The sequence below is a fragment of the Furipterus horrens genome, unplaced genomic scaffold (genome assembly GCF_987537825.1).
Source record: "Furipterus horrens unplaced genomic scaffold, mFurHor1.1.pri manual_scaffold_3, whole genome shotgun sequence".
NCBI classification, from domain to species: domain Eukaryota; kingdom Metazoa; phylum Chordata; class Mammalia; order Chiroptera; family Furipteridae; genus Furipterus; species Furipterus horrens.
Window position 1 is genome coordinate 39477237 of NW_028327173.1, and position 15864 is coordinate 39493100.

Below are 15864 nucleotides of genomic sequence, written 5' to 3' on the forward strand. Positions count from 1 at the left end.
TCATTTTTCATTCTTGCCCCTTCACTCCCCCATCTCTTTTATGGAAGGCTGCTTTCCATCAACTGGTAGCAGACCACACCTTAGCTCTTCTCTGGACCCTCACAGGAAGTCCCGGTGGGCACAGAGCAAGAATTTCAAGGGAAAAAGCAGTAACCAAAGCTAACCATGACTAAGAGTGTGCAAGTGCCCAGGTGATTGATGTACATCAGCATCCTAAAACCGATGTTGCAACATCATAGGATGATCCGTCAAAAAAAGACAAATGAGGGCCTGTACCCTCGACCTCTTCTGAAATTGTGCTATTTGTGAAATTCACTCATCCACAAAGAGTCTCCTAATCACTATCGTGAGGGACTGTGGTGCTGGCCTCTGGGTCAAGAAGTGAGTGATAGGCTTTGGGGTAGGAATCTGGATTCGGGATCTGATCATTTGAGCATCTGCTCTTTCTTTATTAAAAAACAAACAAAAAACAAAAACAAAAAAAAGAAACAAAACAAAACAACACTTCCTGAACCAAAGTCACAGTAGAAGACAGAGTGGTGTGGATAGAGAGACACACGAGGGGAGTCCCCAATGGCTATTTTCTTGCTTCAGTGCTATTTCTGACATCGTGTGCTACAATGTTAATTTGAGCTTTTCTCACAGGCCTGTGATGCCTCAGGTCACAAAGGTGACTGGCAGACTCTACTGAAAACATTTTAGTGTTTGTTCCAGAACAAGCCCGTGTTCACTAGAACATGAACACTTAAACCAATTGCACATCCAGGGTTCTGGCACTTGGTGTTAGTTTGCTGTTGTTTCCATATAGGCGAACACTACCTATTTTGGAAGGCCACAAAGTAAGACATTTTTTTTTTTTTCCTTTTAAAAAAATCAGTCGGGTAAAAAGTTTTTCCCTACATTCTACTGTCTGATGAGATTGGAGAGCAGCAAGACCTTGCTGTCAGCAGTCATTTTACCAAACCAGCTCAGGAGGCAGGTGGCACCTACACCATGTTGTGGTGATTGTTCCTGTCAATAATGTCCACAGGTGAGAGGATTTCCTTCCTGATCGGGGGAGACAGGGAGAGTGCCGTCTTGGTCTTGAAGAGGTCGGATACGAAGAAAACCTAGAAGGACAAATCAAAGATCCAAATCAGAAACTGACATTTGGAGTCTGGGGACTACAAAGCAAAGGTGACAAGAATATGGACTTTAGGACAGAGGATCCCAAACCATACATCTTTGAATACAGAAGGACCAAGGAGGTCATAGAGTCCAACTCTTATTGTACAGATAGGGAACGGAGGCCCAGAGATGGGCCAAGACAGGCCCCAGGTTGCACAGCCACTGTAGAAATGGAATCCAGTTCTGTGGACTCCCAGCTCAGTGCTCCCAGTCTTCAGCCCCCACTTCCTTTTTTCTCAAAGCAAACAAACAGCAGTGAAAGATAAATTCCTAAACAAAGGAAGCAAGTTCTAATTGGTCTGCCATTAATCCATGATAATTTCCCTGGCCTCACAAAGGGCTATAGGGTGTAAACAGGAGAGATCAGCCACTGTGCATTCCTATTAGCAGGAGCTGGAGTAAGGAAGCTGTTGTGACCACTTTTCCGGGAAGCCCAGGGACATCAAAAGTTGGATGAGAGCCAAGAAGCCAGGGTCTCACCGCTGAGGGAGTCGGCAACTAACCCAGAGAAAAGGTCAATGAAAACTCTCCTATCGCGTCTTTCAAGTCCTTCCTCCCTCTGAGAATGCAACCTCATGGAGTCTCTCTTGAATCACTGAGAAACATTTACTGAACACACACTTGCAAGGGTGTAAAGATGGCTCAGGCAGAGCTCCTGTCTCAAGTAGCTTCTGAGGAAAGACTCAAGAACTTGATGAGTTACTAGAGTAAGAAAAATTTATGCTTCGTATCAGACGGCAAAGTAAATACAGACATCAATTTGAGCTATTTAGCAACAGGAGTCTGTATTAAGTGACCGTAAGCGGCACCTATCAGTCATGTAATTTAATAGGAAACATGTGGCTGGATTTCAAAATGGGGAATAAAATACTTTCCAAGTTCCTCTAACAGCTTTCTGGATGGAAAAGTCTTTGTCCTGTAGAGGGTAATGTTCTTACCATTAATGATGGCACTGTGATTTTGTCTGGACACATGTTAGGCAAGAACATGAAGTTCATAATAAAACTTCACCAACTAGCAGCCAGGGACTGGACACACTAAGGACTTGGTGCATTTGTTGAACCAACTACCACAATGTCCCTTCTGTGGTAACACATCAACAAAGTGCTACAAAGATCACAGCAAGAAACTGGTGACGCTGATTAACCCAGAAGAACTAGATGGCTAGAAGACAAAGCATAGCAGACTTACTGGTCACCATTAAACACTTTACACCCTTTTGAATTTTATACCCATTACATGAATTGTTTCCATGTATTACCTACTGAAATATTTAATTACTATTTTTTTTGTAAAAAAACAACAACAACAATAAAAAGGCCAGACTATTCCTAAGTCACTATAAGAAAGTGAAATATTAGCCAAGAAATGTAAGATTTTAATACATTTACAATCTGAGTGCTCTTGGATATACCATTTGCAAAGGAAAAAAATCCAGCTTTGGGTCTCCATCTCTTCTAGGCGGGTATGACCAGCGAGAACTGTGGCACAAGAAGGCCAGTCTCCAGGCCGGAGCCAAACCTGGGAGCCAGGAATGAAAAGGTCTGTCCTTGGCCCTGCCACTAGGCTCTAGCCTCCCCTGTTAAGGAGCTTTTATAAGTGCTCAGAGAAGGGGTTTTCACACGTTCCTATAAGGAAATATGAGCGGATGTGATTGAAGTTAAATGTGGAGGTAAATAAACTTTCCAATTCTCCTCTGACAGGGTACAGAGTCAATGTCCTCATCTCTACTTGGAAATTACCTTCCCCTCCCTTTCATTGTGTCTAGAGGAAGATTTCAGTCAATCCCTCCATCGCTGGATTTCAACTCCACTTCTTCAGCCTAGCAGCTTGTTCTGCCAAATAAGCTCTTACCATTGTCATTTGAGAGGTCTTTCTCCCAGCCTCCATCCCATCTGCTGAGGGCAAATAGAGCAAGAGACAGTCCCTCCACCCCCAAATAAACATCCCCCCTTCAAGATCCTGGCACCACCTTAATCTAGTGACTTATTTCCCAATTAAATTTTCTGGGCACACATCTGCTACATACTAGGACTTCCATTTCCTAATGGCAAGATAGGAATAACAGGAAGGTTAAAGGCAACAATGTACTTGAGAAGACCTAAATTTACCTCTGGTTCATAGTTCAGTGAAAGGAGCGCCTTTCCCTAGTTCCCTGGACACCAAAGTAAAGATCGCACCTAGTGATGGCCACGTCTTCTCTTGTCTCCGACACGTTGTTGATCAGCTGTAACTCCTACATGGGAGGCTTCTTGAGGATGGAGCCTTGGACTTAATCACCCGGTATCACCGAGAGCACTCAGCATTAAGCCTTGCACACACCAGGGGCTCAACAAATGTTTGTTGTTAAATTTCTAACCTCCTCTGCACTGAAAGCAAGCAAGCACTCTGGCCTTGGATCCTATCAGCACGTTTAACGCCTACAGAACACATTCTCACACACCACACGCACTCAGCCAAGCGGCAAGATGAAAAGTTGGGTCAGGTCCAGCAGAATGCTCCCCCCTACCCCACCGAAGCCGTATTTCACTTTCAGCGTGGCTTGAGGTTACACAAACACTTTTTTGGGATCATGAAACACGATCCTGTCAAGACTCAAACAGGGCTCAGTCTTCCTAATGCTTGGACTGCAGAACACAGAAAGGACCAGTAAGAGCGAAAATGTCTTGGCTTGGAGCAGTTCCATTTCCTGCAGAAGATGATCTCCACCCAGAAAGAAAACCCAGACACCCAGGCTGGGGAGAGTCGATATAAATTAGGTAGCTATCTTAGGCCTATGGAACAAAACCACTCTCAGCCCCAGTCCCACTCCACAGATCCTCTCCCCTAGAAGGAAGAACACATCAGACAATACAGTCTCAGCAAGCACAAAATCTATGTCCGAAGCCCCAATAAAACACCTAAGTTAAATTACCCTGATATATGCTTTCAGTTCCCTCTCTCCTTTTGTTTGCATTTTATAAACTGTTTTCTTGAAAAATGCAATCAGTAAACACTTATTGAACATTTGCTCTGTGCCAAGGCCTAAGATTATAAAAATAAATATACGTAAGACAGTGTCCTTTGCCTTCCAAGAGCTCACAGGGCAATGAGAAAGACACTTGGGTAAATAGGCCACTACAATTGCAGTTTTTAAGTATTATGATAGGGGGAAGCCAGGATGTTAAAGAAGCACGGAGAATGGGCATCTAACCCAGGCTGAAGGTGAGGAGAGAGGGCCTTAGAAGGCTTTTCCCACAGGAGGTATATTTGAGCTTCACTTTGAAGGATAAGTAGGAGTTAGCCAGGTGGTGAATGCCAGGAATGTTGTTCTAGGCAAAGGGAGCAGTGTGTGCAGAGGCACAGCAGTGAGTACAGTGTGTTCAGGAGCTGCAGGAAGCTCAGCATGGCTGGGGCCAAGCAGTCAATGAGGCAGGAGAGGAGACAGCCAGAAGCCTCCTAGAACATGTGAAGGAACTCGAACCTTGTTCTATCGGCCATTGAGGCCATTGTCAAGGCCAAACCAGGAGAGCAGGGTATTGGAAAGACTATTGTACTAAGATCATGATGGTCTCTAAGATACAGCAGGAGTTAGAAAGGGTGCAGAGAACCCATAGGCAGGGGTGCTGGTTAGGACACTATTGCAGAATCTGGGAGAGGATGAGTCCTGACCTATAACCATGCAGTACAGACAAACAAGAGGAGATGGTTTTTAAAATGCTGAGGACAGATCTGCAGTGGGCGGAGGTGGTATGCGTGAGTACAGGGGGAGCTAACGAGTTTCTCTCCAGTTCTGTTTTCACATCTAGAAATCTTTGCACTTGCTCCCATCAAAGCTCTTAAAGTTGAGGTAACTATGTTAGTGAAAAAAATTATAGCTCTGCTTTCCTCTTCCTTCTAATATTTTGGCTCCCGCTGATACTGTCTTGGGGAAGAGGTCCTGCCCTCCTCCTGGGTCAGAATGGCAGGCTATCTTGTGATCCAGTTACTCAAGCACTCAGGACAAATGTAGCCCTTCCATCACGAACAAGATTACACACAAACAAGGCACCTGCAGGCTGGAGGGGTCCCGTTGCCTGTGATGAGGAGCTGGGAAATGTATAGGGAGTCCCCTTGCAAATGACACATGTTGCTATTCTACCACTGGGTCACTGTCTCCCACTCCCCACCCAACATGCCAAACACCTAAATGAGGGATACATTACCTACGTCAGAGGGTTACGCTCAGGATTATACAACATAACAAAAGGCATGAGTGTGGCATGTTGCCTGGTGCCCGGTGAAAGGTTAATAAATGGGAGCCATTTCACCGGCTTGTGTGTTCAGTTCCTACCTCCACAAAGTCACTTCTCTTCCCTTCCTCTTGTGTGGAAAGAGAAGAAGAGAAAAGGCTAGAAGAAAGGAAAAGGAGAGAGGAGAAAATAGGAATGACTGAGAATGTGAATGATCACATGAAAGGCAGAATCAAACCGGACACAAAGACTGCCTGCAAATGGGAATTTTTCATAGGACAGATAGGACTTGCTGTCAAAGTCCTATAATTTCTGGAGCTGTTTTGGAGAATGAGTCAGCACAATCAAAAAAGAAGAAGCTCTGATGTCTTGCTGCCGGCATTCACCAACTCCGGAGATGCCAGCCTCCCAGAGCACACAGGGACCAGCCCTGACCGGGTGCTGCCTGGCTGGGGCTCACCAAGAACCACGCTGGCCAGAAACAAGAAGTCTGTGGAAGCCAGGTTTCCACTCCCCCTGCTGCGAACGCCAAGTCAGCAAATCCTGAGGACGATATTAAGGGCAGAGTACGACAGCAAAATTGTCCTTTAAATGTTTCTGCAGTCCCTGAGTGTTTCAATTCCTGAAAGTGTGTAAAGGAACTCCCTGAATATAGGAATTGTGTCTTTATTCATCGATATTTATAAGCTCCTATTGAGCTCAGATGCCAGCATGCAGCAGATAAGTATAAAAGCAGAATTTGGGGATCTTAGAACCCAAAGAAAACTGAGAGTTGTCTATTCCAGTATGTCTCAAAGTATCATTCTCAGACCAACGATTTCAGAATCAGCTGGATGCTTCTTGAAAAAGCAGATTCCTGGGCCCACCCCAGACCTCCTGAAAAGTAGCCTAGAATCTGAATTTACAAACTAAAAGTTATGCAAACCATTCATGGACAGTTTATAAAATTGAATAGATGGGCTCAAGTCCTAGATCTGTCATTTAAAGGCTGTGTGTCTTAGATATCTTGTAATCCTTCTGACAGCAGCACCTTTATCTGTACACTGAGCTTCATTAACACTTTCCTCAAGCCATCCTTACCTTGTCTCTTTGGTACCCATACTGAACTTCCAATGACCTTCTGTCTAGCATTAGGCACAGGCTTTAATGTATAATGCTTTATAGCTATGTTGTGTTTTCCCTTTAGACTGCGAGGTACTTAAGAGAATGGCCTGTGCTCAGAGCCCAGCAATGGCAGCCCTCAATGAACCTGGAGCATCCCCATGTGAGGACAGACACCACGTGCGGCCCCTTTTGCACCCATCCCCACACTTGGGCCCTCGGACCTCCTTTTGGCATCCCACTCTAACATAATGAGCAATCTGTAGATTAAGGAGTAATTTTGTCTTGCAGGAGCAATTCTTGGGACCTGGCTCATCCTCTTGCCCTAAGGATAGTAAATGTCTAAAGAAAAGCCATCCTTTTTCTGACTAAAAGCAATCAGTACTTTTATAACTCAATAAAGTGCTTTCACTGGCCTTTGGCACTGGGAATTTGTATAATTTCTTCATGTACCTGAGAGGGAACATGATGGGGTGGAAAGGGTGTCACACGAGGAGTCAGGATCTAGTCCTAACACTGCTACAGCTCTGTGACCCAGGCCAGGCCATGCTCTTGCCCAGGCTTGAACTTACACAAAAGGAAGAGGAACTGGATTACAATGTATAATGTATTTATTATGAATTGTGGTCAAGTCTTGGATAACTACTGGCACTCTAAGCTCTTCAAGGACCAGTTCTTTTTAGTGTCATATCTTTAAACAAAGCCTTATACTCAGCACATAATACACATTCGATCGATATGTTGCATGTGCCAAGCAGGATACATCTTTTATTCACTGAATCCTCAATCCAAAGATCGTGTATGGTTATTACCAACCGTACTTCATAGCATGGGCAAAGGTAGATGAGAGGAAGTGACCCGCCTAACTAGCAAGTGGCAGGAATACAACTGCCTGTCCTGAATCTCTGCCTCATCATCCACCCTATGCATCTCTGCGGGGAATGCAAAAGGAGATTTTATAAGGACTCCACAAACTGTGGAGTAATGTGAAGATACTCTCACCCGACACTGGGGGGTCCAAGTTTATCTCTGCCTCGGCTTCCTTCTCTCTACCACATCCACAGTCCAGGCACCCTTGCCCACCTGAGGGTGAGGGCCTGGGCACGGCCAGAAGAGATCTGGGAGGTCATTTCATCCATTCCCCTGTGACCAGGCAGAGTAGAATGAATCCAGTGGGCATAGATAATCTCTCCCATTGGAAAAGAAAGACATCTCACAAACTCATGGCATAGACCATGCGTTTTGGAATTCACTATTTTAGTCCTTTGAGATAGACTCAAGACCCCTGGGCTCCGGTTCCTAATCTGCCAGTGCATGTCCCAGGCATGTCACACATGCTCTCTCTGGACCCCAATTTCCTCTTGAGGGAGATGTCACCATTGAACTCGTCTTTACATTCACATTCTCGTTTGTCTCTTTGCTTCACCGGGCAAAGACAAAGAGTGCCCTCGCCCTTTCCTACATCCTGGAGGAAGACAGCACCACACAAAAGAGTGACTGCTAGCTGAGCCCCACCCTGGGGGCAGAGGAAAACCAGGAAAGACTCTGCTGTGTGTTTATGAAATTCCCAAGCAGCTGCTTCCTTTGCTGAACCCATACCAATGGTAGCCTGGCCCTGCCCTGACCCCCTCCCAGGGCCCCATAATTTGCCATCTGTTAGAGGGTCAAAGGAGGAGCTGACCAGATAGGCAAGTTGTCACCAGACAGGAAATGAACTGATGTCTGTCCCCTCATCCCAGTCCCTGGATTACTCCAGGCAGTGGATATAGTGAGTCCCGCTTAAGAGTTTACATCTTGATAGGACTGACTGTGTGTGTGCGCGCACTGGGAAGGTTAGTATGTGCCTGTGTTTACTCTGACCTGTTTGTCTGTGTGTGTTTGTGGTTCCGGGCTGTTGGATGTCTGTGTGTTTGGGAATGATTGGATCTGCCCATGTGTCTCTGGGTCTCTCTGGGTGCTGGCTCTCTACTGTTGTCCTGTGTACCTCTGCCCACAATGCATGAATGTGTACATCAGTGTACACGCCTATATGACCTTAAATTCTATGTCTTCATACTGAGTCCATGACGCTGTGTAGGTTTTCTGTCTGTGTTGGGTGCCATTGTCTTCTCTCTCTGAAAAGGGTTCAACTAGAGAGCAGTGGTGGAGGAAATTGGACCTACTCCTGTCTGGCATGTGATTTTTGTCTAGACACGTCTGCTTGCTGTGGCATGACCCCTGTAAAAGCGCTTGGCTGTCATTGCCTTTTGCCTGGGCTCTACGGTGACTAAGCCATGATTGTAGAGTGATGCACTGTACTCACTGGGGGGTTAAAGACATGTCATGAACACCAAGTAGAGGCCATCTTCATGGGCATTTCTGGGACATGGTAACATCTGAGACAGCAAGTCCAGCTCAGTTGTTACAAAATTAGCCATGCCAAAGACTCTGTGGGGGAAGGTCACAGAGCTATAGGGCCTCCAAGATCAATTCACAGTTGAGGAAACTTGCCTCAGAGGGGAAGTGCCTTGACTGAGGTCACAAGCTAATTCGTGACTCATTCTTTAACAAACGCTTATCAAGCACCTATTGTGTGTCAGCCACCATTCTAGGTGCTAAGAATGAATAACCAAAAAGTTAAGCCATAGAGTCTGCTACTAAGGCACCTGCAAGCTAGCTGGGGAGAGAGATACATAAGCAGACAATTATGATAGAACCAAGTTGAATAGCATAGCAGGAAAAGCTTGCTGCAAAGGGCATTAGAGGCACTGAAAGAAAGTGAGACAATTCTGTCTTCAGAGAAGATGAGGAAGATGTGGTAGACTAAACAATAGCCCCCAAAGATGTCCTTTCTTAATCCCCAGCACCTGCAACTATGTTACCTGATATGGCCAAATAAACTTTGCCAATACGATTAAGTTAAAGATCTTGAGGTGGGGAGAGAGCACCCTGGATTACCCAGGTGGGCCCAATGTAATCATAAGAGTCCTTATAAGAGGGAGGAAGGAGAGTCAGAATCACAGAAGGAGATGTGATGAATGGAAGTGAGATCGGACAATGCTATGCTGCTAGTTCTGAAGATGGAGGAAGGGGCCACAAGCCAAAGCAGGCAGGCAGCTTCTAGAAGCTAGAAAAGTCAAGAAAATGGATTCTGCCTAGTGCTTCTAAAAGGAATGCAGCCCTAACAACACCTTGATTTTAGCCCAGTGAGACCCATTTTGGAATTTTGGACTCAAGGACTGTATCAAAATGAATTTGTGTTGTTTTATGTCACTTAGTTTGTTATAGCAGCAACATGGAAAACAAACACAGAAGGTTTCATCAGAGATGAGGGGAAACTGGAATGGCATGACATCACAGGGGACAATGGTCAAAGCTCAGGGAGCTGGAGAATATTGACAAGTTGGGTGTGCCTTTAGAGGAGCAGGAGATGAGGCCCCTAAAAGAAGCTTGGGTCTGGCAGCACTGGCTCTGTATGGAATCACCTCCTGGCTTCTCTACATTCTCTCCATCTAACTTAAACATTCTTAGTCCCTCTTTTCTCATCTCTTCAGTATAGGAGCTGGGAAGGACGGAGGATGATCTATGTAAAGTAATTAACATAGTGGCTGGCATACCGAGCTTTCAATACAGGTTAGAAAGTATGATTTCTGTTTTAAGCGAATGGGGATTCATCGAAGCTTGGCTTAGGAGGTTATCGTGCAGAGTGGGAAATGGACTCTGGGTTTCCTGGCACCCCATACTGCACTGCCTCTTCCTCGGTCCTCCTCACCAACCTCAGGTGATGCCTCCGTGTTTCAAGAGCCATTCAATATGAGTAGCCATATTCGGAGGAGAAAGGAGGACTTGGCTTTTCCTGGGTTTCACTAGGACAGCCAGCCTTGATTCTTGGAGGAGAGTTCTATAAGATACAAGTGAAGTAGAAGCCGGCCTAGGCTGAGAGCTATGCTGCACAACTCTGGGAAAGTGCCTGATACAGCCCTTCATCCTCCTCAGTTCCCTCCGATGGCCTCTTGGCTTCCCGGACCCATCTCTGCTCAATCCAGGTTACTGAGCTTGGCTTCTGACTTCTTCACGATCAAAACCTGGATGACAGATCTTATGACGAGGAAGGATCCCACTGACTTATTTTCCTCAAGCGGAGCATTCTCAAGCTCCTCTGCTGACCAGCCACCGCTTCTTGCCCTGGCCTCTCAGATGGCTTAAATGAAGTGGGGCTCACTCAGTGCTGTGATTCCAAGTGAGTCAGGACCGTAAGCTCCTGAGTACCAGGCTGGGTGTTAGGCACTGGAGAAAACTGATAAATAAGATCTACTCCTCGCCCTCACGTGTTCACAGCTAAGGGAGCAAAAGACAGGGAAAGGTATTTATCACCCTTTTCTTAACCCCCTTTGCACTATACAACAAGCTTTCCAGCTCAGAGCAATGGCTGGGTCAGCCCATAGGGTTGGAAAAGTCCTGGTGACCCCCTTAAATTATACCCCATTAAACAGCTGTCTACACTGTTTATGCCTCAGGTTCACTCTCACTGACCTCCACTCCAGGGACCATCCCTCCTAGCCAAGTGCAGAGGGCAAAGCTTTGGAGTCAGGGAGCATCTGGGAGCAGCTGTCAACTAGCTCTGACCTTGGGTGACTTGAGTCATCTCTCTGAGCCTTGGTTACTTCATCTGTAAAATGGCTTTGTGAGCCTAAAAGGAGACAATGGGTAAGGGGTCTAGAATGGCGCTAGCACAGAGTAGGTAGTTTACATATGCTAGGACCAAATTCCTGTCCCATGCTACAGTAGGCCAGAGCCCAACAGGATGAAAATCACACCCCTCATTTCCATTCTGGAGAATAAACCCTGGCTCTCCTGGACAGTTTGTCTAATTGTGCATGGCCAGTGCTCCAGGAGATGAAAGAGAGGAAGGCTATGAAGAATCCCCAGTCTTCTAATTTTTTCTAATTGGGGCTGCAGAAGACTCTAATTAAGGAGTGGCACCAAGAAGGAAAACACAACCACAGGCTTTGTGGGCCTCCTCCTGCTGAGAAGGGCACAGTCAGCAAAGGGTTACCCTACCCGTCAGTGCACACACCCATCCCCCACTGTCACTTTATATGAAAGGACTAAGCATCAGAGAACAAGCTGGTCAGTGACAGTTGTTCTCATTAACAGCTTGCTCCCCCAATTTCTCTCCCTTCTGGCCTTGATGGGAAAAAAGAACAATGAATAAAGCCATCAAAACAGCCAGTCCCTCAGGTTAGGACTCCCAAGCCAGGCTGGCCAGCAGCTCAGATGCTATTTCTTTGCAGCGTCCACTCTGATTGCCCCACTGCCGCATCCCTCTCCTTGCACACTGCACTGAGTCAGGCCCTAGCCTGCCTGCAGAAGTGCCCTGTCCCTGTCTCCGTGACAGCCCCACATTGCACTGTAACTCCTGTGCTTGGCCTGACTGTGGGAGCAACTAGACTGACTTTCCTTGGGAGCAAGCAATGTGCCTCACTCAGCCCTCTGCCTTCAAGAAAATGTCCCTTACAGTGTTCTCAAGAAAGGGTACATCAACTCATTGATTATCTAGAGTCTTGCTGATTAACCGTGCATTTACTTACTCCGAGTTAGGATCCCTGAGAGGCCTTGGTGAGACAGGGAAAATAACAAACATGTGACATATAGTCCCTGCCCCCAAGGAACCCACATTCTAAAAGGAGACACAGCAGCAATTTCAGAGGAGAGTGAGAGAAGGTTGTTGTAAGGGGGCCTGGGGCTGCAGCCAGGCTTGCAGATTAGGAAAGGGCAGGGGCTGGTCTGTATCTCTCCACTGTCTGTGATTCTTACTGTGAATGAACTAGGGTTATACTAATAACAATACAACCTAACGCGTGGTGCTTAACCATCCGGTCATTACTGTATTCTGGGGATTTCTGCTGGACTGGGGTAAGCTCCCCTGAGAAGGGCCCAGGAAGGCACAATATCAGAATAGTTACTCATTCATGTTTGCTGAATATACCCCTCAAAACTTTTACCAGGCAGGAAAAGCAGAGAATCCCAAGGAGATGCAGGCTCAGAGAGATGGAATACCTTATCCTGCCCTCACTGGGATCAGTATGTGAAAAGGGTAACCCACTCATTTGGGGCAAATCAGAATGTGGCCCGTCCCAAGACCATTCTCTCAGGAGCTCTGTGACTTGATGGGTAAGGCCCCCAGGCTGAGGGTAGGGTCTGACCAAAGGTCACAGTGGGACAGAGAGAAGTTTTCCAAGAAGCTGAGTTCTACCAAATAGTGTCCACCAAAGCAACATTTGAGCACTAGGAATCTGGGACTTAGACTTGACATGTGACCTGCAGCAAGTTTTTTCCCCTCTCAAACCCTAAATATCCTCATAGATAAAATGAGTTGGACAGGTTCTAAGTCCTCGTCTAATGACAACATTCTACAAGCCCAAACCTGCCATTGCTTATGGAGCAGAGGATTTACAGACCCTGCTGGATGAAAACACACAGGGCTGAAAGAAACAGTCATTATTCTAATTCCACCGAGGGGTCCTGGAGTAGGGTGACTTTTTGGATACCAAGCAGAGAAGAGGAAGGATTGAGCTCCCTGGCTCTGGTCACTGAGCTGCAAACATTTCCCAAGCAGGAGTCTAGGGCTCCACTTGCACACGCAGGACAAGATGCTACTTACTATGCAGCAGGCAACCAGGGCTCCTTGCGCAAATCCTGCCAGGACGTCACTGGGATGGTGCTTGTGGTCAGATACGCGGGACAATCCGGTATAAAAGGCCATCATGAGCAGGGTGAACTGCAGGAGGGGCCGGAGCAGACGTGCACCTCGCCAAGTGAAGCGGGCCTGAAGGTACAGCTGGAGGCAGGAGATAAAAGTAACAGACACTACGTGACTCACCGTTCACCAGCATCATAGCACCAGGTCGGCTCACACTGCATACACCCTGGGTTTGGCACACTGTAGAAAGAGCATTCAACTTGGACATGACCTCAAGCCAGTTTTTTAAACCTTGAGCCTTAGTTCCTGTACTAAAAAAAAATAAAATAAAATTTTAAATGGAGTTTTTCTAGGGAGATCAGCTAGAGAGCTGTGGATGATAATACATGACCATGACCTTAGCATATTACCTGGCACATACTGGACCCTTAATAAATGTTTAGTTTCTTTTTCTTTACTTCTTGATTGAAACTAATTAAAGAACACTAATGAGGGTTACTAGAAGTTCATTTTTTTACACATGATAACTCATTTAGCACATTTGTGTGTTTTCCTGGAGATGATGGCTATGCAGTCCCTACGCGGCCTGCCTCGCAGGATTGCCATGGAAATAAATACGCATGAGGTTATCATGACAGTCGTGAGGAGAAGCTTCTGCTTCAGAAGAAAGCGACTCTATCACAGGACAAGTTTCTAAGTCACTACTTGGGACTCCGGATTTTGAATTAAACAATAAGGAAACACATAACCTGACCAGACAATGCCAAAGAGTTTTCAAACAGAAGTTGACAGGCACTGGGCTGGGTGGGGTTGGAGAGTAACCTGAAGAAAAATGAAAGAAAAAAAAAAAAAAACCTATCTTGCCGAAGCAAAAAAGCTGAAATGACGTCAACTGGGTATTGTCCCCCATAGTTATCTTGCTGCAGTTTCCGTTCTAACCTCTGGACACAACCTACTTTCCAGGTTCCTGTGGGAACTTGGGAAACGAGGGGGGAAGAGACAAGAGGACAAGGGGAACTTCTGACTACAAATCAAAGCAAAGCACTCGGAGAGACTGGGGGAAAGGGGAAGAGAGCTGAGGGGAGTGGGCTTATAGCCTAAAGATAGACCTCTGCCCTTCCTGAAACAGACGGACACTTTCTTTTCGGTGGCCAGGAAAAAGCAGGCCAGCAGTCTATCCTGAGGAGACAGAAGAGTGGAAGATTCCGGAGTCACTCTGGCCCATGTAGGAAGAGAGTCTAGTATTGAATCCTCAACCACTTGGAGGACTATTTCAAAAACCCAGGCCTGGAAAGGGGCAAGCAACTTTATAATCATTACGAGATGATATGAATGTATTATTGCGAATCTAAGAATAACAAATGAAAACATAATAAAGAGAATGTATTAATATTGTTGGCTACTAAACAAGTGATAAAAATCAATGTTTTTTCATATATAAAACACAACCAAAAAACAACAACAAAACATAACCAGTTAAAGATCTAAAAGAGATAAAAATCATCCTAACAGCAAAGATGATTAAATAAATAGTGATTAGCTTACAAAGAACCACATAGCCTGTATGTAATAAGGGGCATAAAGGACAATTTAAAAAGAGAGCTAAAATTTTATTTATAAGAACACTTATTTTTACAAACATTAAACTTATAAACTCATAAGTTTGCATGTAAATGCAATCAGATTCCCATGAATAGCTTGTAAAAGTTTGGAGGGAAAAAAAAATTTTTTTTAATTAAATTATAAATAAAGAAACCAGACAGTACGATGTGTGCTAAGGACACATGAATAAGAAGTTATAATTCCTGCCTTATGTATCATACAGTTGGGTTGTGGAGGTGGATACATGAAAACAAGAATAAATAGATTTAGGGGTTTTACAGGAGCTATGAAAGAAACTGGGGAGCCAGGGTCATTTGCTAAGTGGAAGAAATATTTGACTTGTTGACTCCTGAAGATGAATAGGCGTTTGCTAGGAGTTAAGGGGATAGCAGTGAGAGGCATGTATTCCAGGCAGAGTGCTGACTTGGAAGCCAGCAACCCGAGTTCCATCCACAGCGCTTCACATGGCTCCCCACAGCTGAAGAGAGCGTGTGGGAGTGGATGAGAAGAAACAGGGGCTAGAGGCAAGCAGAGTCTGTTCACTAAGGGCACTGGACTTCAAACTAAGGAACTGCGTCTTTATTTACTAGGTCGGTCTCTCCTAAATTGTACTACAGTACATGGAATATTAGAGACGTTAGGAAAAAAAGATTGGTAATTGCTCTATACTGAATCCTTACTTTGCTCACAATAATTATTTTTACAGAACATCTACTTATTGAATCTCAATTGAGAAATGTTGCTATAAGCAATGGTGAAAAATTAAATGGTTTTAAGCAAGGTACCCTGTACCATAAAAAATAATCTGCACGTCAAAGGCTAATCCCTCATTTCTGCGGACATAACCCAACAGCAGAATCTACAATCATGAATAAAAAGCTCCTTTTGTGGGGGAGTCGGGATGGGGCTGCTGTTGGTGTAGCTCCCACTCAACACAGGTCTTAAGGACCAGGGAACAAAGTTCGGGGAACAAGGAACAGTCCATCTGCACTGCGTCCGTTCTGGGCTGATCTCCCTCCAGCAAGTCTTGTCAGTGGATGGGGTGGGGTGGGTAACAGAAAGAGCACAGGTTTTCATCAGGAAAACCTCACTGAGCCTCAG

General features: G+C 45.5%; 1 protein-coding gene across 1 annotated transcript in view; it reads right to left on the bottom strand.

Moving 5' to 3' along the window:
* Window positions 1-474: 474 nt before the first annotated feature.
* PLPP3 (phospholipid phosphatase 3) overlaps window positions 475-15864 on the bottom strand; it is a 74342-nt gene continuing 58952 nt past the window's right edge. Inside the window, exons 5-6 of the mRNA XM_090269536.1 lie at window positions 13123-13299; window positions 475-1109 (exon numbers count right to left, since the gene is read on the bottom strand). Of these exons, the coding sequence (XP_090125662.1) occupies window positions 987-1109; window positions 13123-13299 (300 nt within the window). The 3' untranslated portion in view covers window positions 475-986. The remainder of the gene's footprint in view (window positions 1110-13122; window positions 13300-15864) is intronic.